This window comes from Malassezia vespertilionis, chromosome 2 (assembly GCF_029542925.1).
Source record: "Malassezia vespertilionis chromosome 2, complete sequence".
NCBI lineage: Eukaryota > Fungi > Basidiomycota > Malasseziomycetes > Malasseziales > Malasseziaceae > Malassezia > Malassezia vespertilionis.
The window spans coordinates 146,091-171,410 of NC_079248.1; the positions used below are offsets into that span (position 1 = coordinate 146,091).

At 55.9% G+C, this 25,320-nt stretch overlaps 14 protein-coding genes across 14 annotated transcripts; 5 read left to right on the top strand and 9 right to left on the bottom strand.

Moving 5' to 3' along the window:
* Positions 1-408: 408 nt before the first annotated feature.
* Positions 409-2,466, bottom strand: PIN4 (Peptidyl-prolyl cis-trans isomerase pin4; the record flags this gene model as incomplete). Its single annotated transcript, XM_056205721.1, has 2 exons — positions 409-1,812; positions 1,840-2,466. 2 exons carry the CDS (start codon positions 2,464-2,466, stop codon positions 409-411), a joined length of 2,031 nt encoding a protein of 676 aa, XP_056061696.1.
* A 560-nt stretch (positions 2,467-3,026) lies between these two features.
* ADI1 (1,2-dihydroxy-3-keto-5-methylthiopentene dioxygenase) lies at positions 3,027-5,078 on the bottom strand (the record flags this gene model as incomplete). The annotated part of the gene is made up of 1 exon (XM_056205722.1): positions 3,027-5,078. One exon carries the CDS (start codon positions 5,076-5,078, stop codon positions 3,027-3,029), a length of 2,052 nt encoding a protein of 683 aa, XP_056061697.1.
* Positions 5,079-5,307: 229 nt separating this feature from the next.
* Positions 5,308-6,292, top strand: IWS1 (Transcription factor iws1; the record flags this gene model as incomplete). The annotated part of the gene is made up of 7 exons (XM_056205723.1): positions 5,308-5,328; positions 5,360-5,378; positions 5,416-5,448; positions 5,484-5,574; positions 5,606-5,712; positions 5,751-5,839; positions 5,876-6,292. The coding sequence occupies 7 exons, from the start codon at positions 5,308-5,310 to the stop codon at positions 6,290-6,292; spliced, it is 777 nt and encodes a 258-aa protein (XP_056061698.1).
* Positions 6,293-6,868: 576 nt separating this feature from the next.
* MVES1_000868 (uncharacterized protein) lies at positions 6,869-7,480 on the bottom strand (the record flags this gene model as incomplete). The annotated part of the gene is made up of 1 exon (XM_056205724.1): positions 6,869-7,480. The coding sequence occupies one exon, from the start codon at positions 7,478-7,480 to the stop codon at positions 6,869-6,871; it is 612 nt and encodes a 203-aa protein (XP_056061699.1).
* A 230-nt stretch (positions 7,481-7,710) lies between these two features.
* MVES1_000869 (uncharacterized protein) lies at positions 7,711-8,256 on the top strand (the record flags this gene model as incomplete). The annotated part of the gene is made up of 2 exons (XM_056205725.1): positions 7,711-8,041; positions 8,144-8,256. The coding sequence occupies 2 exons, from the start codon at positions 7,711-7,713 to the stop codon at positions 8,254-8,256; spliced, it is 444 nt and encodes a 147-aa protein (XP_056061700.1).
* Positions 8,257-9,542: 1,286 nt separating this feature from the next.
* On the bottom strand, positions 9,543-10,220 carry YAR1 (ankyrin repeat-containing protein; the record flags this gene model as incomplete). The annotated part of the gene is made up of 1 exon (XM_056205726.1): positions 9,543-10,220. The coding sequence occupies one exon, from the start codon at positions 10,218-10,220 to the stop codon at positions 9,543-9,545; it is 678 nt and encodes a 225-aa protein (XP_056061701.1).
* Positions 10,221-10,453: 233 nt separating this feature from the next.
* TAH18_1 (NAPDH-dependent diflavin reductase) lies at positions 10,454-12,226 on the top strand (the record flags this gene model as incomplete). The annotated part of the gene is made up of 1 exon (XM_056205727.1): positions 10,454-12,226. One exon carries the CDS (start codon positions 10,454-10,456, stop codon positions 12,224-12,226), a length of 1,773 nt encoding a protein of 590 aa, XP_056061702.1.
* A 53-nt stretch (positions 12,227-12,279) lies between these two features.
* PDK2 ([pyruvate dehydrogenase (acetyl-transferring)] kinase) lies at positions 12,280-13,649 on the bottom strand (the record flags this gene model as incomplete). Its single annotated transcript, XM_056205728.1, has 2 exons — positions 12,280-13,556; positions 13,586-13,649. 2 exons carry the CDS (start codon positions 13,647-13,649, stop codon positions 12,280-12,282), a joined length of 1,341 nt encoding a protein of 446 aa, XP_056061703.1.
* A 283-nt stretch (positions 13,650-13,932) lies between these two features.
* Positions 13,933-14,830, top strand: ATP4 (atp4 subunit B of the stator stalk of mitochondrial F1F0 ATP synthase; the record flags this gene model as incomplete). Its single annotated transcript, XM_056205729.1, has 5 exons — positions 13,933-13,966; positions 14,001-14,061; positions 14,124-14,143; positions 14,183-14,767; positions 14,805-14,830. 5 exons carry the CDS (start codon positions 13,933-13,935, stop codon positions 14,828-14,830), a joined length of 726 nt encoding a protein of 241 aa, XP_056061704.1.
* A 46-nt stretch (positions 14,831-14,876) lies between these two features.
* Positions 14,877-16,017, bottom strand: KIN28 ([pyruvate dehydrogenase (acetyl-transferring)] kinase; the record flags this gene model as incomplete). The annotated part of the gene is made up of 3 exons (XM_056205730.1): positions 14,877-15,080; positions 15,107-15,562; positions 15,589-16,017. The coding sequence occupies 3 exons, from the start codon at positions 16,015-16,017 to the stop codon at positions 14,877-14,879; spliced, it is 1,089 nt and encodes a 362-aa protein (XP_056061705.1).
* Positions 16,018-16,121: 104 nt separating this feature from the next.
* Positions 16,122-18,092, top strand: MVES1_000875 (uncharacterized protein; the record flags this gene model as incomplete). Its single annotated transcript, XM_056205731.1, has 1 exon — positions 16,122-18,092. The coding sequence occupies one exon, from the start codon at positions 16,122-16,124 to the stop codon at positions 18,090-18,092; it is 1,971 nt and encodes a 656-aa protein (XP_056061706.1).
* Positions 18,093-18,110: 18 nt separating this feature from the next.
* NOP12 (Nucleolar protein 12) lies at positions 18,111-19,862 on the bottom strand (the record flags this gene model as incomplete). The annotated part of the gene is made up of 1 exon (XM_056205732.1): positions 18,111-19,862. One exon carries the CDS (start codon positions 19,860-19,862, stop codon positions 18,111-18,113), a length of 1,752 nt encoding a protein of 583 aa, XP_056061707.1.
* A 69-nt stretch (positions 19,863-19,931) lies between these two features.
* ERG13 (hydroxymethylglutaryl-CoA synthase) lies at positions 19,932-22,888 on the bottom strand (the record flags this gene model as incomplete). Its single annotated transcript, XM_056205733.1, has 2 exons — positions 19,932-21,257; positions 21,533-22,888. 2 exons carry the CDS (start codon positions 22,886-22,888, stop codon positions 19,932-19,934), a joined length of 2,682 nt encoding a protein of 893 aa, XP_056061708.1.
* Positions 22,889-22,940: 52 nt separating this feature from the next.
* Positions 22,941-25,267, bottom strand: AFG2 (AAA+-type ATPase; the record flags this gene model as incomplete). The annotated part of the gene is made up of 2 exons (XM_056205734.1): positions 22,941-23,276; positions 23,303-25,267. 2 exons carry the CDS (start codon positions 25,265-25,267, stop codon positions 22,941-22,943), a joined length of 2,301 nt encoding a protein of 766 aa, XP_056061709.1.
* Positions 25,268-25,320: the final 53 nt, after the last annotated feature.

Consider the following 25,320-nt stretch of genomic DNA (forward strand, 5'->3'; position numbering starts at 1 on the left):
CGTCGCACAGGCGCACGCGTCATCACAATAGGGTGTGTGCTTGCGCGCATGTTTGCGAAATATTCGCACGGCGGATCGCGTATTGATTGGAGTTTGCGTGCCGGTACATTGGCGTACGAGACCATTGGGTAACTAGCATGTGCTTCGCCATGCACGCCCATGGACGCTAGGCACTGTATTCTGCGGTGAAATCAAACTTGCACGAGCCCGGCCGCGGCGGTCCCAAAAAGTGGAGAAGAAAATGTGGTGTAGAGGCAATTTATTCCAAATCTATGGAGAAAAAAGAACATGATCTTGGGGAGGAAAGACGAGCACCAAACATCTAGGTATATTTGCATAGCTTCCCGTTACTCAATTGAAATGATTATCGTCACTCATAGAACTCGTTGTTAACGTGGGTGGGACCATTCACGGCGTCGTATCCTTGGAAGCACCCGCAAAGGCCAACGCATGCTCCGATGAATCAGACACGCTCTTTTCCCATAGGCGCTCCGAATGCGGCGCGTCGGCGAGATGAGATGTCACTTGCAGCCTCGGCTTGATTTTGTCGTTTATGTTCAAGTCAACCGGCATGCCCCGCATTGGAAGCGGTCTGTGCGTGCCAGCGAGGCCGTTGAGCGCCGCACCCGGCTGACTCGTATCCAAGGCGCCGGTACTGTGGGCCAATGGCGAGACGGGTGTGGATGCACCAGTACCGTGGTGCAGTGCATGGCTCGCAAAAGGCGACTTGGACCGGAAAGAAGAGGCAAAGGGTGTGGGGCTTTTTGTATTTTGATACTGGTCCAAATGCTCAATATCTACGCTGTTGGGGCGTGGAAGAAGAGGAACAGAAGTCATGTCAAAAGGAAAACCAAACATGCCAGCGCCGGGTGTGAGGTTGTTGAATTCAAAGCGTGGATCCTGTGCATATCCTTCGCGCATCCCGCTGTTGGGCCTGCGCGCAGGCAAGCTGGGGTGCGCCAGGAGGCCGTTTCGGGCACGCGCATGTTCTTGCTCCGCAATAGTGTCGCGCGTTGCACGTTTCATGTCGGGTGCAGACTGCTTCGAACGCAGGTCAGGGCGCAATATGGTGGGTGCGCTGGGCGTGCTTTGCGAGCTTCCATCGCGCGCATCAAGGGGGATGGGTGTGGTCCTTTGAGGTAACTCAAACTTGGTCACAATCACCTGTCGCTCGTCCGCACCGCCGACCATGCGGTGGAAGAGGCCCAGCTTTTGTGTGACAAGCTGTACAATGCGGCGCTCCGTGTGGGAAAGACTCTTGGAAAAAGCAAGCTCGTCGCGTATACGGTCGTCTTTAAAAAGCAAGACGCGCGAATAGACCTCCAGTGCAAATGGGTCATTCAGGTCCAGCGAATCGTTGAGTGCCGAGTCGCTTGTGTTGGAAAAGCTGCCCGCATCAAGCGCTGCAACGTTCTCCTGGTGGGGCATTGCCAGTGGGGGTGGGGAGAATGTATTGAGCAGTGGCACGCTAGGAGAGACAACCCTGCTGGGCGCTGAAGGCATACCCAGCGAGGAAGGCACAAATTCGGCGCCCATGGGCTTGTCTTTTTTACGGTCCTTGTCACTGGCGCCGTGCGGATACTGCAAACGCTTGATAGCTTTCTCTTTCTCGATACGTTCCTTCTCGCCGGCTTGTAGTACTTTCTTGTACTCGACGCGCAATTTGCGGCCACTCACATCGAGACCGTTCAATGCTGCCACCACCTCGTTCGCTTCCGCGGGCGAATGGAAATTAGCAAAGGCCAGTCCACGGAAAATGCCCTGGTCAAAGTGGTAGTTGAATGCATAAGGAACAGGAATGCCTAAATCGCGCTAATGTCAGTAGGATTGCAAACGTACGATAACGTGGAGTAGTTGCTCGCGTTTAATGTTGAAGGGAATGTTCTTAATTACAATCGCAGTGGGGATAATATCCGTTTCGCCTGTAGTATTAGTCGGGATATTCCCGCCAAAACGAATAGGGCCTGCGCCGAGTTGCATGGTCGGCTGTGTTCCGTTCACGGAGGTCAAACGATCACTTCCGACGCCAAACGGCGAAGATGGGCTTGGCGCTCCCCACGTATTAGAGTAAAATGGGAGAGTGCCGCGAGCGCCTTGTGAATTTGCAGATCCTGCAGAAAACAAGGGGTTTAGCATGTCTAAACGCCCAGGAGTGGCTGCATCAGGCACTGCTCCAGGCGCCTTGGCAAACATGTCTTCTTGCGATTTCGTTCGGGCAACACTATTTCCTGGAGCAGAATTTCCGTTGGAGAACAAGTGCTGGAACCGAGAAGAATACATGTTGGCCGTCGCATTGTCCTGGAGGCTGGGACTCGGTTGAGTCAGATGGAATGGGGAAAACGACATAATCGCGTCGAACGGCACATTGTTGGGCGCAGCATATGGCTCGGCCAAGCCATTATCTGCCGGAAGTTCATTTCCAACATTCATGGCATCGAATGACTGTACAAAATTCTTTTCGGCCATGATTGCAAATGATGGCCCTTGCTGGGTTTCTGTTCAAGTGTGGCGCCCGAATGGGCCTAAAAAGATTCGTAAGAGACTACTCTCCAACAATAATCCCGCTTATTAGAGGTAAGTCCTTACCGTGCAAAACAACTGGCCTAACACCGTCGGAAATCGACGAGTGGTAGTGATTGAAAAATGCACAGCACGCGGTCTGTTTGTAAGCAGGAGACTCGGCTCCTACGGCAGGGGAATTTGCCTTGCCAATTTACTGCAAACAAATCGCGTAAAACGGTACTTTTAGTCATCTTTGTACGGCCAATATTTTCTACATGTGTTATGCGCTAGCAATCACTGTACATGTCTACAAAATTTCACATGCTCTATGCACCTTCGGGTAGCATACGAAAAAATTGGAACGATACAGAGAAGATTAGCATGGTCCCTGCAGTAAGGATGACAATCATGATCAGAGAAGAGTGTCTCACAAGAGACAATTATGTTTTGCTACATGGTTTCTTACTGTTTTGCATGCTTTGAGAGCGTAGTGTTGTAGTAATGATTTGTATGCACGCGTAGTACTATCCGAAGAGCTGCACCATGCCGTCGGCGCCGGCCGTAGCCACGTATGGAGCAGTAGGGTGGTATAAGGCAACAAGAATGCCTTCGTTGTCTTTAGCGCTGTGCGGCTTTACTTCTTGGAAACACACAGCCGAGTAGGGGTCCGAAGGTTGGCCAGGATTGGCGGCACTGTTTTTATTCCCCGACTCGGCCTCGTTTTGTGCAGCAGTGCTGATCATGTCCCAAAAGCGCAGTGTACAATCGTGGCTGCCACTCATCAGCGTCAAGCCAGAAGGATCGACATCAATGCACGATACGCTGTCATTGTGTGCACAAAGTTCCATGATGCACTCGCCTGTTGTGACATTCAACATGCGTATATAATTGTTTTCCTGTGCAGTCAACACAAGCGGCAGCGTTGGATGCGCCCCCAGCATGTTGGTATGAATATCAGACCGCTTCTCCAATTTCTCTGGAGAGGTGAGGCATTTTAGTTGGTTGCCCGTCTCAACCGAAAATGTCTTGACACAGCCATTCGTGTAGCTTACTGCACATATACGCAAGTCGGCTGGCACTGCTGTAATAAATGTCGGGACAGGGAGCTCGCTGTTGTTATACTGCGCTGAACCTTCATCCACACACACACTTCGATCGGTGCCGAAATAGTCCCAGCTCAAGTAGAGTTGCGGCTCTTCCGTGTCCACGCGCCATAGTCGGACCAGTCCGTCGGCGCATGTCGATGCGAGGAGCGCATCCTCTTTACCGTGGTGCTGCAGCAGCACAATATTCCACACAATTTCTGGTGTCTTGGCAATTAGCGTGGACTGGGCGGCACCGGCGCGATCCTCGGCAGTAGCAACCGGCCAAGCGCGGATGGTAAAATCCATGCTGCTGCTATACAAACACTGCTGCTCTTTCGAGTAAGCCAAAGATGTGACCGCTGCAGTGTGGCCTCTAAACGTAAACACATGCTGCGTCTTCAAGTTCTGCGGTACCGGCTGGGACTGTGCGGGATCGATCGACGACAAGGCCCATTGTTTGATCGTACAGTCGTCCGAGCCCGTGAAAAACCCGTTGCGGTCCCCTTCAAACGTCAACGCGCGGATGACGTCAAAGTGGGCGCGCATAGTGCCTTTCAAGTTCCAAAGTTGGACGTCGGCGACGGGCACTGGCGACGGTGCCAGTGCAGCGTCGCCGCTTTTCACAGCGTCATGCTTCTCTTTTTCCTTCTCCAGCGCACTCATATCGGTTAGATTCTTGACGAGGTCTGTAGACAATGGATTCGGCTCGGATTGAGTAGGGGTAAAGTACTCGAGTGCAGGTGGCGTGGCAGCGCTCTCTGCTTCGCGCTTCTTTTCGGGCAAGAGATGCGTTGCGGCACTCTCTGTAGCACGCTTTTCCTCGCGCCCTTCCAAATGCTCCACATGATTCGACGCATCTTCCTCCAGCAAGGACATGTGGGGCCGAGGCAGGCTGCTTTGCTCGCTGCCCGTATCAACGCTTTCGGCATCGTTTGAAAGTGGATTCAAGGTCGTGGCACTGGTAAGGTAAGCAATCTCTTGCAAGCATTGCTGTAAATATGCACGACTCTTTGCGCGTCCTTTGGAGTCCTTGACACCAAGTGGTAGCTTGACGTTGCTCTGCGTCATGCTGGCATTCTTTGTGCATGCATTCGCGCGGAACAGCTCCGGTGTCGCGAGGCGTTGCGCACCGAATGTAGTACCTGCCTCCTCGTACTGTGGCGTGTGAGATTCGTTTGCTGCAATCCTCTCCGCCTGCTTCCCAGACGTGTGGGAAGCATCAGATAAGCTCTTCAGTCGCTCCTGGCGAAGCGCGTATTCAAGCATCTTGATGCGCCGCATCAGGTCATTCTTCACATTTTCTACGCCACGGCGCTCTCCTTCAAGCAGCGCAATCCGTGCACGCAACTCTGCCCGCTCAATGGCCCAAGTATTTCGGTCGTGCTCGTATTTTCGCCATTCTTTTTGCAGGAAGTGCAAGACACCGGATAAGGAATATTCAGATACGTCTTGCTGGCCGTTGTGAACCCCGTTCGTGGCGCTCGGGGTCATATTGGGCCCTTTTCAAAAGCGTCTACAATAAATGTACTAGAACTTGGCACTGAGTCTGCTATGCTAGCAGCGTGACAATGCCGGTACGTTCCAAGGCACTGCAACAATCGCCGCTGCCAAGGCGCTGCGGAGAAAAGGGGGGCCTAGTAGGTTTAAGGACGCGTTTTGTGGAGGTGTGCACCGCTAGGTTGTGCGGCCCGCCAGCAGGCGCGACGAACCAAGCGCGGCCATGTCTGCAGAGGAGGAAACGGTAGGTGCTGGGTGGGCGTTAACTAGTATAGGACCACAGGCAAATTTTCGGTATGCATAAAGGGGATTTGTAGATCTCATACTACAGGGAGCGACTCGGAGGACGAAGAATATGGTCAGGGTACGGATAATTGCAGCGCGATACTGACATAAAAGACGCGCGTGCACAGGAAACGGAGGTGGTGGATACACTGCCGAGTATTCCTCACCGTGAAGTGACGGAGGAAATCAGCGCGCCCCCGAAAAAGTACGCACTTTAGACACGTATTGACGACGAGAAAAAAGTCGAAGCACGACGATGACGACGACGTCGACGACGTCGTCGTCCAGGACAATACGCCTGAACCTGAGGGGGAACAAGTGCCTGAAATATCTGAAAAAGAGCGTACGTTGGGCTTTTTTCGCAGATCTAACGCACTGCAGGTATCCGCGCCCAAGTCGACGCGCAAATCGAAGCAGCCCTTAAAGCAGGCAAACGACGCACTACACGCCGACGTGCAACTGGCGACGATGTATGTATCCCTGTTGGCCATATACTGACATGGTAGGACCTGGAGCTTATGGCAGACGAAGAGGTGTCTGCGCTTCAAAAAGAAATGATTCTTGCAGCGGACGAGGACGAAGAGGCGAACCGACTCAAACAACCCGCCACAGCCAAGCTTCGCATGCTTTCCCGCGTTGTCAGCACCTTGCAAAAGACGCATTTGCAGCAAGCGATTCTCGATAACAACTTACTGGAAGGCGTGAAACGCTGGCTCGAGCCGCTGCCCGACCGGAGTTTGCCGGCGCTAAACATCCAGAAACAGTTGTTCGGTGTTCTTGAGGCCATGACAATCGATACCATAAGTTTGAAGATGAGCGGACTTGGTCGTGTGGTTGTGTTTTACACGCTTTGCGACCGAGTCGAGAAATCGATCAAGCGCAGCGCCGAGCATCTCATTGGTACGTTTAGCTCGCCTCACTGACGTACCAGAAGTGTGGACACGTCCGATTCTAAAGCGCTCCGCATCTTATCGCGACAGGCATGTCGCACAAGCTGAATGGCACCAATACTCGCCGCACAACCCATCTAGTCATTTTTCCGGAAACGCATTTTCCACGGACTCCAGTCGCAGGCATGTGGGCATTCCGCAGGCAGTCACTACAGGCTTCCAAGTCGCACCTCGCAATACTGTCGGCGGCTCAATGAACGAACACGAGCACCACACACGGATTGCGAATCACCAAAAGTACGTGCGCGCTGACAAAGTTACTGACGTGAGATTGAATCGGTTCAAGTCGCGCTTGAAAGATGCCAGGGCGCGTCGCTAATATATATGCTATAGCACTGTGAGGATGCCTTTTTCGCACATTATGTTTCAATTTTTTCATATTGCTTTTGTTGTCGCTATAGGTAGCGACGGGTACTTCCGACAGGGGTCGTATCCCAGCCGTGACAAGCTAGAAAACCCACATATACGCAGCCATGATGTGGCAACGTATTGGAACCGCATCGGACAAGTGGATAAACCAGGCATAATAAGAAAGGAGATAGTGTATAATTACTCCTCCTCCTCGTCACCACCCTCTTCGTCACCACCCTCGGCGGCGGCGGCAGAAGCTTGGCGCTTACGCTTAACGCGGCCAGGGCGACCACCAGCATAGGGAGACTTGAGCGTGAAGTCAATGTGCTTCTGCGATTCAAGACGGACAATAAAGCCCGGCGCAGTAACAATCTGCTTACCGACACGGATGTGACGCTGGGCAATAAGCACACGGGCTTGGTGAACACTCTTGGCAAGACCAGAGCGGTACACCTGGGTCTGGAGACGGCGTTCAAGGAAGTCCTCCAACCGAAGAGCCAACACGTAATCAAGCTTCATGCGGGACTCGTCAAGCACACCAATGCGGATGAGACGACGAATAATGGCGTTGCCCTCAAAGAGACGCTTAGGGTTCTTCTCCTCAAGCTTGAGCAGCTCACGCGCAGCACGACGGATCTTGGAGAGCGTCAGGGCAATGCGCCAAATCTCTGTCTTGTTCTTAAGACCGTACTCGCCGCAGAGCTTCAACTCGGCATCGAGACGAGGGCTCTCAAACGGACGGCGAGGCACCTTGTACATTTTACTGTACTTACGGGGCCCACCCTTACAACTGTGAAAAGCGACGGGCATGTTGTATCAGTCGCGCGGAAAACGTTGCGGTGAGAGAGGATGTGCGCGCGAGTCTCTTCGTCTGGCGAACGTTGCTAACCGGCCGAGAAAAATATTATATCACGTGATATATTGTAGTTCTTCGGTTCACGCGCCATTGCCTGCGAAGGCTCGACTCGCTCGTTTGATACCAACGTTGACTATTCTACAAGATGCCGCACAGTTATGGTTACAGGGCGCGCACCAGGCACATGTTTGCCAAGCAATTCAAGCACCACGGTCAGGTGCAGGTGAGCCGCTACTTGAGGCCCTACCACTCCGGCGACATTGTCGACATTGTTGCTGACTCTGGTGAGCAGAAGGGTATGCCGCACAAGTACTACCAGGGCCGTACCGGTGTGGTCTACGGTGTATTTCCTCGTGCTGTCGGTGTTCTCATCTACAAGACCGTGGGCAACCGCAAGATTGAGAAGCGTGTAAATCTCCGGATTGAGCACATCCGTCACTCCAAGTGCCGCGACGACTTCCTTACCCGTGTGAAGGCCAACGCTGCTGCCAAGCGCGCTGCCAAGGAGAAGGGTGGTACGTATTTAACAGTCTCTGTTGGCGCGAGGAATAGCTTGCATATTTTGTTCTGCGCTGCCAATAGAGCGTACCGTATGAGCATCTTACTGACACAAACAGAGAACGCCAATCTCAAGCGTCAGCCCGCCCAGCCCCTGGAGGCGCACACCATCAGCCTTGTCAAGAACCTCCCCACCACCCTGGTGCCCCAGGCTTACGACACGTACATCTAACGGTTCATTTACTTGTTAGTGTTCTCCACAGTGTCTTACGGCATTCCCGGAGCTTGAAATACTCTGCGTGCGATGATTTGCGTGCAAAATAGAGCGTGGCTATTATTCCACATGTACTGCCCAGCGTCTGCTGAGTGCTAGAAAATGCAACCTTTTGCACAACTCGCGTAGCGTCTACATAAGCACCCCAAACGCATGGAGCTAGCCAACAGCTTGGACTTTGGCGCCGTGGGCGAATGGGCATGCCTGGTGCCAGTCTGTACTGTGGTACATACATCGTAAGCGGCAAACTCAGCCGCGTGCGGTGAGAGGAGAATCATGATTTCTTCGCGGCCAGTCGTTACAACGCATTTTATCATGCGTGCGCTCGCCGGATATGGTAAAGCTGCGCGGAGGCTCGAGAAATCGGAAATATGGAAGATGCTCACGTAGTGCGCCCAGTTTAGTGGGGTATGCATGGCCGACTATATTGTTCAGCAAGCCTGCGAAAATGAGCAGGGTAGGTGCTTCCCCGGCAACGACAGCGTTGAGGGGCTAGCCGTGCTCATTGGGTCCGTCCATGCTGCGCAACATGGGCGCTTCGATCAAGTTTTGTTCTCACATTAGCCACCGATGGCGTTGTCAGCATCCCTTGCACGCCGAAATGCGCGTGCATATCAGTAATACCGGGCGTCACCCAGCGGCCGCTTGCATCCAATTCATGTGCGCCATGGGTCGATAGCCCGCTGTTCGTAGATTGGATAAATTGGATCAGGCCGTGGTCGATAAAGGCGTCGGCTTCATACACTCCTTTCTCGCACATCCAAACCGTCGCATTGCAAAGGGTGGCGGAATGCGGGCCGGACAGAACAATTAGTCGTTCTCCGTACGCTCGCCCAACCGGAGAGATGACCCAGCCGCTGCATATGCAGCGCCGCACATTTCGCAGTCGTGAGCGCTATACGGCTCCGTCTTGCTCCCACGCGAGGCTATGTAGGTGAGCACATGCCTTCGAGACTGCCAAGAACGATCAAAAACGCAGAAGAGTGCAGTAGCCTTGTGGCGCTGTTGCGCTTGCGCGTGTTGATTTCATGACCAGTGCCTACAGCACGCTTTGAGGAAGGCGGGCCATACGTGTTTTTCTGCGCCGACTGCTGCCACAGCACATGCTTCTCAACAGCAAGCGTCTTGGTGCAGCGCACGCACCCCACATCGTGCCCGATGGTCCCGATCGGTCTCCCAGTGCACTCCTACACGCGATTACAAACAGCGTAACAAGCATGACATGTAGCGGTATCGAATTGTATTCAATGGATACTTAGCTGCTCCGTCTTTTCTTCCATACTTTCTGCAGCACTTGACGCATCAGTTGCGCTTTCCTTGTCTACACGCGCCAAGCGACTGAGTAAAAGCTGTACGACCTCTTCACGGTCCGCCATCTGTGCCTCACTCATCGGGCCTCGCCCCGCATCATTGCGCACGTCCCAAATAGCACGCTCGCGTTGCATTTCTACATGGCGCTCGCGTTCTGCCGCAACATCGTTCTTACTCTCACCTTCCAGCACCGCCTTCTTCGCGTCTGTATCGTACCGTTCCATCTCGCGCACGAACTCTTCATTGCGCCGCGTTGCGGCAAGCGCCGTGTCCTCCTGCTCTGCGGCGTCGATCCGGTCTACCAGCGCCTCGACCAGCGCCGAGTGTCCATTGAAAGCTGCCCAGTGCATCGGCGTATTCCCGGAAGTATTCCGGTGCAGCAGCACTGAGATATCTGCATTCGGCAACAGAAGATCAAGCACCTCTTTGTGTCCATTCGCTGCCGCAAAGTGCAGCGGCGTATTCTTTGCCTCGTTCTCAAGCACGAGTGCCGCGCGGAACGCCTCTTTTTCGTCTGTAAATATTTCCTTCAATATTTCTTGCATCGCCTCGGCATCTCCTACGCGTGCTGCCCAGAGCACGTTGTCTGCCTGCTCTGCTGTCACGCCCATGGTTTACTGCACAAGGAAACGGGCGCACCGACTTAAAAAAAAGTTTGACAGTAAGCATAACGTAAGCACCTGCACCTCGTCCGGTGCGCCGGTTGCTTGCAACCTTGCGTATACGCAAGCGGCTGGAGCTTGGCACCAGGGCAAATTGGGCGACTCGGTACTTCCCGCTGCACCCGCTAATTTGAATCCGACAGCCACCGGTCCTGCGCAGCTCCTGCGTTTTGACGCTGGAGATGGCTGTAAAGGGAGTCGACCCAAACGACACGCACACTTCGCCCCTGTCTTCGGATGCAGAGACGGAGCCATTGCCGTTTGATGAGACAGGATCAGATCAAGAAGACGATAATATGAGCAATTCAGCGCAACATTTGGGTATGCACACGCAAGCATCGACAGTGCCTCCCGCGCACGACATAACCCCATCAGCCCACGACGAAGATTTCAGTGGAGATAGCGAGCTTACCGAGGAACCCGACAGTGAAGACGAAGACATGCATGGAGACCATCCACATACCTCAGCGCAGCCGCCCTTTTCAGACTATGACGGCTCCCCCCTGTCCGAGATCGCCCCCGAACCAAAAGCGTACGACAGCGACCATGCGCAAGCGGCGGAAAGTTTATCGAACCTTGTAAACGCAGACAAGACGTCATCGCCAACAGCAAAGCCCATTTTTCCCGGTACATCGTCCACATTGAGCTCCGATTCTTCGCAGGACGACGAGCAGCGCAGGCAGAAAACACAAGATTCTGACGAGGATAACGACGGGGACGCAACGATCAGGCCGCCCAGTGGGCATCGATTGCATGCGGCCATCGCTGGTAAGCGACGCGCAGCAGCCACTGGCGGTGCGCCGAGTCTCTTGATGAGCGTCGATGCAGACAGCTCGGCGCCGCCTTCTGCAACGAGCAGCCGCCAAACATCCCCTGCGCTCCCAGAAGAGACGCTTGAACAAGAGTCTGTGCATGAAGAGGATGCCGAAGAAGCAGACTATGAGCAGGAGCTTACGAGCGCCGAGTCCGGGGATACCGCAAAAGACTTTGGCATAGAAGAGTCAAAGGACGAGACGGCCAGTCTAAATGGCGAAGGCGGGGCCGACGGCGCCGAAGGCGCCGAGCAAGACGACGTGGAAGCGAACCAACGCCGCAAAGAAGCACTCGAAATGCTCACTCGCACAGAGATTGGGTTCGCCATGCTGCGCGACCGCCTCTGCACAGAGCGCAAGGAAGAGCTTGAAGCAGAGACAGAAATGATTCATAATGGCACGCACCCGGAGCTTTTGCTCCTGCACAGCATCATTGATACGCGCAAGGAACGACGCCTCGCAGTTCTCCAGACATGGCTCGAGAAGGAGGAGGAGAGCTACAATGTCTGGTCCAAGACCGAAGACAAATTGGCTTGGACAAATTGGCGCGACACCGCAGCTACCCAGCGGCGCACATTGCTCGAAGAGACGAACCGCAAGCGCCGCAAACTCGAACGCGAAAAGCGCATGCTCGACACACCGCTGCCTGTAAGACGCCACCAGCCGTTTGAATCGGAACTCATCCGCAAACCCCCGTCCTATTCGCGGAGCACCGCGCTTTATCCCGAAAAGTACGCACCTGTCCCACCGAATGTATACATGGACGATATCAATAGCTACGTGGCCTACCCTGACTTGCGCGGGCTCGAAGAGTACGACGCTTGGATGGATATGGAGCAAATGGGGATCCGTCCCATGCCCCCCATGTATCCAGACTACTACCGCCAAGAGGATCCTGGCATGGGAGATCCATACCTCTCCACGGCGAATGGTCCGCTGATGCCTGGCTATGGCCCGAACGTCCCGCCTCATGGAATGTTTGTCGAAGGGCCATACGAACCCGTCTACTTGGACGAGTATGGTCGTCCGCCGTCCGGCATACCCGAAGTTGACGCACCACGATACCAGGAGCGGCTGCCTCCGGGCGCACATTTCCGGCCGGAGCCCTTTGAGATACCTGGGCCCCCCTACATGGGACCGTAGCAGGAAGCAGATGTCTACAATGTATTATGCGTAATTAAGTAGCTGTGTACAAATCATGGCAGAGGCTCGGTCGTCGAGGAGAGGCGATTTAGGTGCAGGTATACATCGGTGCCGTAGCCTTCCATGGATATCAATTTCAAATCGCCGCCAAAGTAGCGCGCATAGAGCCGCGCAAGTGGAAGTCCGTAGCCGAACCCAGCCATGGGTGCATGGAAATCAGACGACTGAAAGTCGGGGTCCAAATCGTCCGAGGTCGCTGTCGTGTACATGTACGTCCATGCCATAGGCACCTCGCTGCGCGGGATGCCGCCGCCCTCGTCGCTAATCTTAATCGTAATATCCTCCTTCCCTTCAATGACGATCACCTTGGTCGTCGGGAAGTTGTCTTCATTCTCAGTGCCGTACCGCTCCACAACTGCGCGCAGTGAATTTTTCAGCAGTTCAAAGAGCATATGGTTCAGGTGGCTCGGCACGTACATAAACGTCAAGTTCGATGGACACACGAGCTGAACTGGTGGCGCGCGGAACAGACCGTAGTACTCTTCGCAGACAAAGCGCGCGTTTTCAATCGCTTCGTGCGCCACGGCGCCGACATTGGTGTTTGTGCATATGATGCCGACGTATTCCTCGGGACTGCGACCACTCGCATCGCTAACCACAGTACCAGCGAGGGATCTGTTCACTGCATTTGCCGCAATCCTTCCCAGTGCATCTTGCCGCTTGTTCATGTTCTCACGGCCCAAGGCGATGTGCTGGCCAATGAGCATACGAATCCCGATCCGCGACATGTAAAACCGGTCGAGAAACTGCTGCACATCTACTTCGATGCCGCTCCTATGCTTGGCACGCTTGTATTCCAATACACCTTGCGCCACCGTCGTCACCACCGCATCGTGTCGTCGTTTTATGCGCTCGAGGCATTGTGTAAACCGTGTATCGTAATCCAATACCTCTTGTGGCCATTTGATATCATCTAGCAGTTTCGTCTGCAAGCCGTAATTCAAAATAGGGCGCCCTTTGATAGCGCATCCTTGTGCCTGGCCATTTGAGTCCAAGTGCGTTTTGGAGACACCGTCCTCCAGCTGTGCGTCGCTCTGAAGACTAGGGTTTGGAACAGAAGGAACGCTGTCTCGCTCGGTCTCTACAGTGATCAATTTCGATAGCTTGCGTTGAAGCGCTTCAGGCAGGCGTGGCGCTGGAAAGTCGACCAGCTCCTCGAAAGACTGTGCATACCAATTCTTCACTTTGACAATTGACGGCGTCTTGGCCAGATCAACCGGGAGTTCATGCAGCTCCTTAACACGATGCGCAAAACGGATGGGAAGTTCCTCTGTGTGTTAGTAACGTTGGTCAACGCACCCATCAAAAAGGAGCTTGCCAAAAGTGTCGTGCCTGGGTTGGTATTCCGCCCGAACTGTACCATTTGCCGGAGCGACACGCCTGTCTGCGGAAAAGTTGCAAACTTCGTTAATTTTGACCATAGCTTCGGTGATATATGGTATGCCCTGTGTGTGAGCCTCGCATGAGCACATACATGGTATCATTGTCGTAGGCAACCCCGCTGCAATGACTCTTACCCCGGAAATGCCACGTGCTGTGCCACGCGGTTCACGTGATATTGCGGCGAGCGGGCCCCGGTCGGAGCTGCTCGGTAGGAGCAACTCGGGTTCGCTCTGATTTAGTCCACCAGCTGCGAATCTTTGAGAATGGTTTTTAGCATCGCTAGCCGCAGTGTGCAAGGTACGTACCTTGATCTGAAGCGCTGACTTTATAGCCGCCTCGCGCCGTGCCGTTACCGCGGCTGTTCCGACGGCGCGGACCGCTGCGCTCACTCCGTATGTACACTGGACACTGATGGGATGGATACTAACGCTACGCTTGTTTTTTTGTGCTGCAGTGCCCGTTTCTACTCGGACAGTACGTATTGCGTTGAAAATGATTGTGTGCTAACAATAGAATCGTCGCCTGAGGCCAAGGCTTCTTCCCTGATCGACATGCTCCCTGGCAACAGTCTGGTCTCCAAGACGACGTGGGTCACGCTCGGTGCCGGCCTTACTGCCTTCACCGTGTCAAACGAGCTGTATGTCGCGAACGATGAGACTGTGATTGCCGCTGGTTTCCTCGTCTTTGCCTTCCTCATCGGCAAGGCCGTGTCGAAACCATACTCGAACTGGGCAGACAGCACGATCGAAAAGTACACCAACATCCTGAACGAGGCGCGCGCTGGTCACACCAAGGCGGTGCAGGACCGCATCGATACCGTTGCCAAGCAGAAGGATGTGGTCGGCTCTACCAAGGAACTCTACAACCTTGCTAAGGACACGGTCAACGCTGAGCAGGAGGCGTTTGAGCTGAAGCAGCGCGTCCAGATGTCTGCCGAGATCAGGAATGTGCTTGACTCCTGGTCCCGCTACGAGGCCCAGCAGCGCGAGTCTGAGCAAAAGATGCTGACAGAGTCGGTCATCATGAATGTGCAAAAGGCGCTCTTGGAGGAAAAGACGCAGAAGCAGGTCCTCGATGGCGCGCTGGGCGATCTTGAGAGTATGTATATGGCTTATTATGGTATTAACATATACAGAGCTTGTTAAGGACAAGGCGATCTAAGCAATATGCGGTTTGCACGATAGATGCGTGTAGAGAATATGCATTGCTAAGAGAATGCGAGACGGTGCGCCAAGCGCTTGCGTTTTTCCACCTCTTCAGCGGGCAGTATCCGCTTAGCGCCGTTGCTTGTCGCTTTTGCCGGCGCCGCTGGCGCGCTGGGCGCGTCTTGTTCCACCGACGCTGCCGGGCGAGGAAGTGTGACGGGCAATGTGGGAAGTGGCCCTGTCTGGAAGTAGGCATGCTGGAGAGCCTGGCGTTAAAGAATCAATCACATACCTCAGTCGCACGTAGTCGCTTGAGCGGATCGTACCGCAGGCACGCGCCGAGAAACTCGATCGCTTCTGTAGACGCCGCGGTGAAAAGCAGGGAGAGATTCTGCTTGGGAAACTGTTCGAACTTGTGGTAGCCCGGCAAAGATTGGTGCTGCGGCCAATCCGCACTCGTAGGCGTGCCCAAGGCGCGGAATATCGTAGTCAGCTGTGCACTATCCGACTCGCCAGGGAGGTATGGAGTGCGGAGGAGCAGCTCTGCGAAAATACAACCGATCGCCCACATATCGACTCCCCCTGAGTAGGCGCGACTGCCCAGTAATAGCTCCGGTGCACGGTACCACCTCGTCACAACTTGCGAGGTCATACGTGCGCCGGGATCACCGGCCCCGCGCGCAAGACCAAAGTCGGCAATTTTGAGTTCGCCCTGCGGCGAGATGAGCAAGTTGTTCGGCTTCAAATCCTGGTGTCAGACGGGCGGCAACGTACGCGATGTAAGCACCAGTTCCTGTGGCAGTACTCGATGCCGCGGCACAGCATCTGCATCCAGCTCTTCACGTCGCTGGCGGAAAAGAGCAGCGAACGATCCTTGATGGTCGCTTCCAAATCCGTATTTAAGTATTCTAGCACCAAATTGATCGACGGCGACGCGCCTCCAGAGGAAAACACGTCCAGCAATGCTACCACGTTTGGGTGGTGCAGCTCTTTGAGGTACTTGAACTCGCGCATTGCTGTAATGTCAATGCCATCGCGTGTGCCTGCAGCAGCAGTCTTTATTTTCTTGATCGCGACCTTGGCGCCTGTCTGCGTATTGCGCGCGAGAAACACGGCGGCAAAGGTACCTTCGCCGATCTTGTCTATCTTGTCATACTTGGACCGCACCGCGACATTATGCTGGCGCGTCGCAGTGCTCGCCATGGTCGTCCAAGAATGCACGGCCAATCGGGCGAAATTTGCAATAGTGGCTTTTGCCCCTTTAAGGCGACGGTGAATTGTTTTTTCTACAGCTACGCCCGTGCGCCATGAAGGAAGCTGCGAAGGAAGACAAAACTGCTCCCACGCTATCGGAGTCATCTGAGGTGCGCACGTCTGCACCTGCTGAGTCCAATGAGACCGCTGCAGACGCAACAGCCTCCCAAGACACTACAGCGGCGCCGGCCAATGCACAGGATCAAGGCGCGATGGCGACGCGCCTTGCCGAGCAGCATACCGACGATGCCAGCAACACGCGTGCGCCCCCGTCCTCTGCAACGCCGCACACATCCAAAAAGGCGAGCAAAGATCCCAGCGCGGCCGTCGAATCGGCGTCCGCGCCCAGCAGCCCCGTCGCGGCGCATTCGCCAGATGCGCCAGACGCTCCTACTGATTCATCGCCGCCCTCCAACACCACTCACGAGCCAAGCGCAAAAAGTGAAGGCAAAGCAAAAGCGCAGCGAAGTGAGCAGTTGCGTCCGCCACCACCCGAGCCGCCGCGTCCCTTTGACTTTAACCGGTTCCTGGAACAGATGAAACACCCAAGTGCGGTTCCTATCAATGAATACGTGCGCAGTTTTTTCCGCGGATTCACCAAGCGCCCATACAAGCTTGCGGAGCAAGTCAAGCTCATCTTTGACTTTCTCGACTTTATCACCGACCGCATGGCGCGAACTTCGGTCTGGTTGAACCTTCCGCCGTCGGAATTCGAGCATGCGACCGAGGCGATGGAGAAGCTGGTCATGAACCGTCTTTACCCCTACACATTTTCTCCTGCGATTGCCTTGGAAGGCCGTTGGGGCGTGCAGACCAACGATTTGGAGCGCGACGAGATCATTGCACAGCGAATCCAGCTGTTTGACTGGGTGAATGAGTCGCACCTCGATGTGCCGCACGGAGCGCATTCTGCACGCTTTTACGATTTTGCTGTACAGGAACTGAACAAGGTCAACCAGTACAAAGCGCCGCGCGACAAGATTATCTGCATATTAAACAGCTGCAAGGTCATTTTTGGCCTCATCCGACACCTCGGCAAAGAGGAAAATGCAGATGCGTTTGTCCCTCTGCTCATTCTCGTCGTTCTCAAAGCAAACCCTGCGCATCTCGTATCTAATGTTGAGTATATTATGCGCTTCAAGAACCCCGCGCGTCCTTCGAGCGAGGCCGACTACTACATTTCTACTTTATGCGGCGCGATTTCGTTCATCGAAAGCATGGACCACAACTCGCTCTCGCACCTCGACCAGGCCGAGTTTGATGCGAATGTTGAGCAGGCAGCGGCGCGTATGAACGCACAGAACATAGAGGTCGAGAAATCTTCGTTCACCGCCTCGTTCGCTGCCGCGAGCATTGCAGAAGATACCCGTGCGTTCTTACAGCGGACCAGTGAGGCTGCCCGTGATTTTTCCTCGGGGCTCGGTCGGCCTATGGGCGCGCTTGGCAAGTTGATTGCAGAGCGCATCGATGGCGTGCTCCTGCCAGACGGCGTGCCGATGCAGGGCGTGGCGAGCGCGACAAGCGCGCCGCAAGGCGTACTCCCTGCCGCGTCGCTGCCGCGCAAGACCCAAGTTCCCGAAACTCCAGCAGTGCCCGCCCAAGCACGGCCGCCGACGCGCGGCGTCGCGCCCAATGCGCCGCTGCGCAACGGAGACGAGCGCGATGTGGATAGCGATGAGTCTGACGCGCTCGAGCCAGCCGATGGCTCCTCGCCGCACCTCTTTGCGCAAACGCCAGCCAAAAACGCGAGGCCCACGCCGCAATGGCGCAGTGGCTATACGCCGCGTTTTCTCGCCGAGCGCGACGAAGAGGGGCGTGAGTCGCCGTCGCACCACGTCGCTGCTGCGCAGCGTGCGGACCAAGACAGCAGTTTCTTGAGCCAAGCTTCGGTCGACTATGAAGCAGGCACCCAGACACTGAAATCTATTTTCCCCCAGACAGACGACGCTGTGCTTTTACTCCTGCTCCAGGAAAGCAATGGAAATGTAGAGACTGCCATTGACAGAGTTCTCGAAATGTCGTAAAGCTATCCGATAGTACAACTATGCCTTCTTCACGCCGGCCATCTTTTTCGACGCCGATCGCTGCGGCAGTTTGACGCGCTCGCGGCCTGTGCCAACGGCATTGGCCACCTTTTTTGCAGCGTTATTGGACTGTTTCTTATCCATACGGCGCGCCTGCCGCTGAGCATCGTTCTTCTTCAACTCTTTGCGTTGGCCCTTGTCGAGGGTGGCCAAGAAGGCAGGATCGACGCGGGGCCCATCGGCAGTGCGCTTGAGTGTAGGAGACGTGCCATTCGGCGTAGGCGCGCCAGTCGAGCGAACACGCGCGGTGTTGCGCTTGGCAGGGGGCGCCGTGCGTGGCTGCGATGGTCCGTCGCGCTTCCGCCGCCTCGTATCGACTGCAACTTGCTTGCAGCGAGCGATGCGCAGCGCGCGTTTGTTGAGCTTAATGCGGCGGCGGAATTCCTGGCCTTCTTGCAAGGCAATGGGCTTCGCGGGTTTGGCCGTCTTTTTTCCGGGCGCTTTGGGCCGTGCTGCTTCGATGAATGCCTCTTCTGCATCGTGTAGGGCTACCACTTCGTCCACACAGAGCGGGTCGATAAACTTCACGTAGGCAAACCCTTTACCAAGCTGCGTCGCCTTGTCGCGGACAATGCGCACGCTTTGGACCCACTCGCCGGGCATCTGTGCACCCGAAGCGTTGCCATCGAGCCGCATTACGGCATGCTTGGCAGGTGGCTCGCCGCGCTCCTCGCGCAAAATGCGCTCAAAGAGACCGCGCAGATCTTCCTCGCCAGCCTCAAAGTCGATATTCCCGACAAACACGGTGCATTTCGGATCAAACGTGCCTGTGCCGCGGCTCGCAAGCCGCGATCCGTCGGGCAGTAAGATCTTGTCGAGGCCTGCGTTGATAATTTCGTGCGGTGCCAAAGGCATAACGACGTCTGCGCGCAGATGCCGGCCCTCAAACACGCCGTTGTCCAACGCGGCGGCAAGCAGTGCAGCGAGCACGGCGCCGGTGATGCGCGAATCAAAAGGAGGTACATCTGCACGGTGCTTTCCATACTGTTCGTATACCAGATCAGGTTTGCCTAGTCGGATGTAGGCATTCGCCATGGTCGCACGCTCATTCAAATCTTGGTTGATATACGCAATCTTGCGCTTTTGTTGGCCGGTGAGCAGAGGCTTGTCTGTAGTGCCCTCTTTGGGGCCAGTGTCATTGAGCTCGCGAAATTTGCGCGCGCGTTCGCGTCTCCGCGAAGCAGCGTTCGCCGCATCTTGATCCGGCGCGGAAAAGTCGTTGGTGGGCACGCTAAAAGACAAGCTCCGGAATCGCAGCGAGACGATACAAGTGTATTCGGGGTATGGCGACATGGATTCGATGTAACGAGTAAACTGTTTTCGTACAGCACGGCTCTTCACAATGGCAACCGGGACATTGCCCAGGAAAATTGTGCGTTGGCCCTTGTCCATGTCCGTATCGTCCGCTCCTTCCAGCACCGCAGTCTTTTTGTGCGCAGGCTTGGGTTTCGACGCGTCGTCTTTGGGACGCGTCTCATCGTCCCACTCCTCGTCGCTCGACAACGCTTCGGGCTCCTCGTCCACGACTGCCTTGGCTTGCAGCACCGCATCGGTGACGGGCAATTGTGCATTGCTGGCTTTGGGCGTGCTTGTCACCGCAGGTGGCGGTGCAGAAGCCGTGGAGAAGATTGCAGCTAGCTCGGTGTCAAACCCTGCAGCCGGCACAGAGAACAGATTTGCGCCATTCGATGCCTTGTCCTTGCGTGGCATCACAGAGAAAGCAGCGCAGCGCAGCACTAATATCACGTGCATACAACACTGGAGATGCGGCTACGGCGGCTATGCTTTTGTGTAGAAGCGGCGGAACTTTTCGTCCACATTGGTCAGGTAGTAGGCACCAGGCCAAAGGTCCTCGACGCTGCCTTTCGGATTGTACTCGGCAGCGTTGAGCGTGGCTTCGCGCGTCTTGAGTGCGTCGACGTACGCAGTGCACGGAACAATCTGCATGTCGTTCATGCGCGCCTTCAGGTTGAGCTTCTCGTGCATCTCCTCGGTCGAGCCGACGACGCGAATCACAAAGAAGGAGGCCGCCGAGCCAGAGCCAAACGAGTACATGAGGATGCGCTTGCCTTGCAGCTCCGCGCTGGACTTGTTCGAGAGCAAGGAGGCAAGGCCGCCGTAAAGCGAGCCAGTGTACATGTTTCCGCAGCGGCGCACGGTATCCATGCTGGGCTCAAGCATCGCAGTATTGAGCGGCTTCGCAAGCGCGGTGAATGTCTTCTCGAGGTCCTTGTTGGTGATGGTCGACTTAGTGTCCAAGTCGAGATATTCTTTCGGGACACTCGCGTACTTTTCATTCGCTGCGTCGACCAGATAGTCATTGAACAGTATCCGTGCAAAGCCTTTCTGAACAAGCTTGGAGTATGGCGAGTGAAGCGCAACAAAGTCGACGTCGCTCAAGCTAAAGTTTGCACGCGGATCGTTGGACGTGGTGCTGCGCTTCACAGGGAGACCTTTGGCCGCAGCCAACTTGCTATACTTGGAGCGGAACGTGTTGTATGCCTTGTCCACGGAGCCCAAGTACGTCTGCAGCGTTTCGGGGCCGTCGACCTGGGGGTACTCCGAGTTTAGGTCCGGCTTGTAAAAGTCCCACGCGTTGCTCATGTGGGTGCCGTGGATCGGCTCGACGACCATGGGTGCATTCGGACCGATAAGCATCGCAACAGCACCGGCACCGCCGACGGGACGCGCGCTGCCTTCGGCGTAGATGGCAATGTCGCCGGCAAACACAATCGCATCGCGGCCGTCCCACGAGCTAGACTCGATCCAGTTAATTGCGTTAAAGAGCGCTGCAGTGCCGCCGTAGCACGCATTCTTGGAGTCGATGCCCTCGATATCCGTGTTGCCGTGCTTCTCAAAGAGCTCCATAAGCATCGTCTTGACGGCCTTGGACTTGTCAATGATCGTCTCCGTGCCGACATCCAAGCGGCCAATATCCATCGGCGAGATATTGTATTTCTCCATAAGGCTCGACACACAGCTCAGTGCAAACGAGTTGATGTCCTCGCGGTCATCCGTGAAGGCCATAAACTGCTGGCCAAAGCCAATCGTGTATTTGCCTTTGGATACACCGTCAAAATCCTCAAGCTCATCTTCCGAAATGCACTGGGGTCAGCGTCGGTAATCACGTACACGTTTCGGAAAATATACTTCCACAGCTTTAATGCCGACGTTTTCAGGGCGTGCTGCCATTCTTGTTCAAACGTGTACGTGGAGAGTGGGTGGGCGATTCTGCGCAGGAAGAAGATGCTGAATAAACATGTACAAAATGGCGTGGTTCGCCCCAGCAATACGCGCGTGCGCGATGCAGGTCGGGCGGCGCAACGCAGAGCCAAGGCTCCTGTGCACGACTAGTGTCTATCGTCTAAGGGGCCACTCACGCCCCACACCCATAGGTCCCTTTGCCGCTGATCATCGCGTGTACCTGAGAGTGCCTCGACGTTTGCAGCGTCTACATGCACCGGAAACATGCCGGTGTCCACGCAATGCTTTTTAGCGCTTGCGCTTGCACCTTCGCCATCCGGTGTCGCGAGTTCACGTTGTCGCTTAGTCTGTGCTAGTTTTTCCTTGCGTGAGTAGACAGATAAAAGCGTTTTGCAGAAATCGTGGCGGTCCTCCATCCACGCCGAGGATGTGCGCCGACCACCGACGAGCGTAGAAGGTCCGGGCGAAAAGTGACGGGGTTTATGGCACGCCGATTGGCGTGGAGATGCGCGGAACGGGTCGTTTGATATATCGCGCGACGCACTGGCACGCACTTCTTCCGCCTTGACCGATGCAACTGCCGACGCTGCCCAGCCCGATACCGTAGCACTCCCATCATGCTGCAGCGCCGCCGCCTCGTTCGCTGCGGGATCATCGAGCCACAGATGGTCATTTTCTGCCGTCTCGATCCCCAGCGCGTCCGGAATGCCAGACGGGCGCGTTTTCCGCGCTGCGCGACGGCCAACGGTCTGTGCACTGCTTTTTGTGTACGGATGGCGCAGGTTCGAAGGGAGTGTATAGGAATCGGCGCGCTTGTGTGGGACGAGCATTTCCAGGCCAAGGTCTGTCCATACGTTGGCCTCGAGTTGCCCTTCGCTGCCGCGCGTGTTGCGAAAGAGTGCGGCGTAGGATCTCGCGCTTGGGCCGGGCCCGAACCGCATAAAAGGCCACGACGGTGCATGCGGCGCAGAAGACAGCTGCGCACGCACGCGCAAGTGCGGCGCAAGATGCACATGTCCGTCTGCGTCGCGGGTATAGGATTTGACTTGGCGCCCCACCTCTTCCTCGTCGCTCGCGCCAGGATCGCGCCGGTCCGACTCGACCGCACACTGTGCGCTTATAGAGCCTCTTGCTATATGCGTCAGATTTTCTTCAGTGTGATCGCCCGCGGCATGCAGCGAGAGCCGCGCAAGCATGCGTGGATCGTGCACGGGTTGGGACGAGCCCGCAGGCTGGAGCGTATGTGGAGCGTGATGGATAAAGTAAGGGTTTCCAAACGGGTATGATGCATGCTGCTCCATGGGAAGGGAGTCTGTATCCAGTTCAAGCGGGACCAAATGCTCGGGCACCTGGATGAACTCGCCGTCGAGCATGGGGATCGGCAAATGCTCCGTCGCCAAGAGAGGATGCTGTAATATTGGGTTGTGGCCGTGTGGATCGTCTGTCTGGTGCAGCGGTGGAAATATCAGCTTCGATGCACCGGACGACATCGATGCACCATGCAGTGGCGCAAAACGCATGTCCGAGGCCATGGTAGGCAAAACAAGCGACGACGCCCAGAATGTGGAGGCTGGGTGTGGAGGACTATTGCATGCTATGGCCCCACTGCGCATACTTGGCCAACAACAGGGGCGATATGCGCCGTTTCATGGATTGTGCGGCCTGTTCAAGGTGCCGCGCCTCGATGTACTCGCACTCCATGTTTTCGTTCATTGCGAGAAAGCCCGCTTCTTGGCAGATGGATACCACTTCCGCGCCCGAACATCCCTCCGCCCATGCTGCAATCGCGTCCAGGTCGACGCCCGGCGCAAACGCCATGTGGGCTGCGCGCATTTCCAATATTTTTCGCCTGGCTGCCTGGTTCGGAGGCCCGACATACACAAGCCGATCTATACGCCCAGGGCGCAGCAGCGCGCTATCCTGCGGTCAGTGGTGCAGTCACGTACAATGCATTCCGGCCGATTCGTCGCAGCAACCACCACGACATGGCTCGCATTATCAATCCCATCCATCTCTGTCAGCAAACTCGCGACAATGCGGTCGTTTGACGCGTTACTCGACTCCATACTGCGCACTCCTGAAATTGCGTCGAGCTCGTCGAAAAAGATGATGGCAGGTGCAGCAGACCGCGCGCGACGAAACATTTCGCGAATCGCGCGCTCCGACTCGCCGACATACTTGCTCACCAGCTCGGGTCCTCGAATGGCAATGAAATTCAAGCCGCTTTCGTACGCGAGTGCTTTTGCGGTGAGCGTTTTGCTGCAGCCTGGCGGCCCGTACAAAAGCGCGCCGCGCGGCGCTGCAATACCGAGACGACGAAAAGATGCCGCGTGTGTGAGTGGCCATTCTACACACTCGCGCACCTGGCGCTTGACGCTGGGGACGAGCGTGCCGTCCGGCATTGTTTCCTCGTCGCCGCCGTCGGCAATCTCCGACCACCGCACCTTGGGCGTCTCGACAAACACTTCGCGCATCGCCGACGGCCGCACCACTGCCTGTGCGTGCAAAAAGTCGCGCATCAGCACCGGCTCGACCCGTGCTTCCAGTGAAAGATTCGCCAAGTCCGGAGACTGTACGCGCCTCTGGATCGCGGCCATGCCTGCCTCGCGCACGAGCGCCGCAAGATCGGCGCCAACGTATCCATGTGTGCGTGCGGCAATGCCGGCAATGCCCTCGGTGCCCAATGCATGCGGCACGCTGCGCAAGAGCACGGTCAAAATTGCGTGGCGCGCCGTCGCATCGGGCACGCCGATTTCAATCTCGCGATCGAGTCGTCCAGGTCGGCGCAAGGCCGGATCGAGTGCGTTTGGCCTGTTCGTCGCGGCAATCACAACCACACGCGAACGCTTCTCATCGCCGATTCCCACGCCGTCCAGGAGCGTGAGCAATGTTGCTACTACACGCCGCTCGACCTCGCCCGCGCCTTCGCTGGCTACCGACGCACTCCCATCGCGCCGCGGCGCAAGTGCATCGATCTCGTCTATAATAATGATACATCGCTCATAGCTCGCTGCGCGTTCGAATACGGCGCGTAACTTGGACTCGGTCTCGCCATGATACATGCTGGACAGCTCGGGGCCATTGATGGTGACCACTTCTGCACGCAACGACGCAGCAACCGTGCGCGCCAGCGACGTCTTTCCCGTCCCAGGCGGCCCGTACAAAAGCACGCCGCGCGGAGGCTGCAGTCCGTACTCGTCAAACAGCGCCGGGCGCGTGAGCGGCAGCTCAACCAAGGTGCGTATCGTTGAAATTTGCGCGTCGAGGCCACCGAGCGTGTGGTAAGCCGAGGCGTCGACCAATGCGCCCTTGTCTTCTTCTTTCTGTACTTGAATCAGCAGCTGTGTCTTGCGAGTGCAGAAAACGATGCTACGCTGGATTGTGTGCATTGCTCCGTCGCGTTCCGCAGCGGCACTGGCAAATGTGGCGCTGTATGTGCACCCCTGGAACGCAAATTGAAGCTTGGAGCCAAGGTATACCGCGCCAATATCGACTGTCGTGTGCAGTAAAATAGTGCGCAAGAGTTCCTGCAAGAGTGCAGACGCCATGTCGGGCGCAGGATTTTTTTCTGCGACGCGCACCAAATCCACGGCAAGCGATTGCGCCACGAAGCCATCCTGTCTAGCCACAGAGAGCATGGAAAGCTGGACCTTTTCGCCGTCCCGTAATCCAGCAGGCGCAGCAAGCATCATCGGCACTGATACTTGGTCTTTTTCGAGATCAAATGCAGGCCATGCCGTGCCAGCAAACAAAGTCGTCTGTGTGCGGCGCAACGCGACGTGTGCACCCGTGACAAAGCCGCGTTGCTTCATAGCATCGCTCTGTACAAGTATGCGCGTATCCGCAGCGAGACCGGAATCGCCGCCGCGCACCAAGACGGTGAGCGGTGCTGCCGTTGCACGGTCGGTCATGCTGGGAGGCAAGCGCGTGCTTAGTCATCACGGCGGCGAAAGGCCCCAGCGAG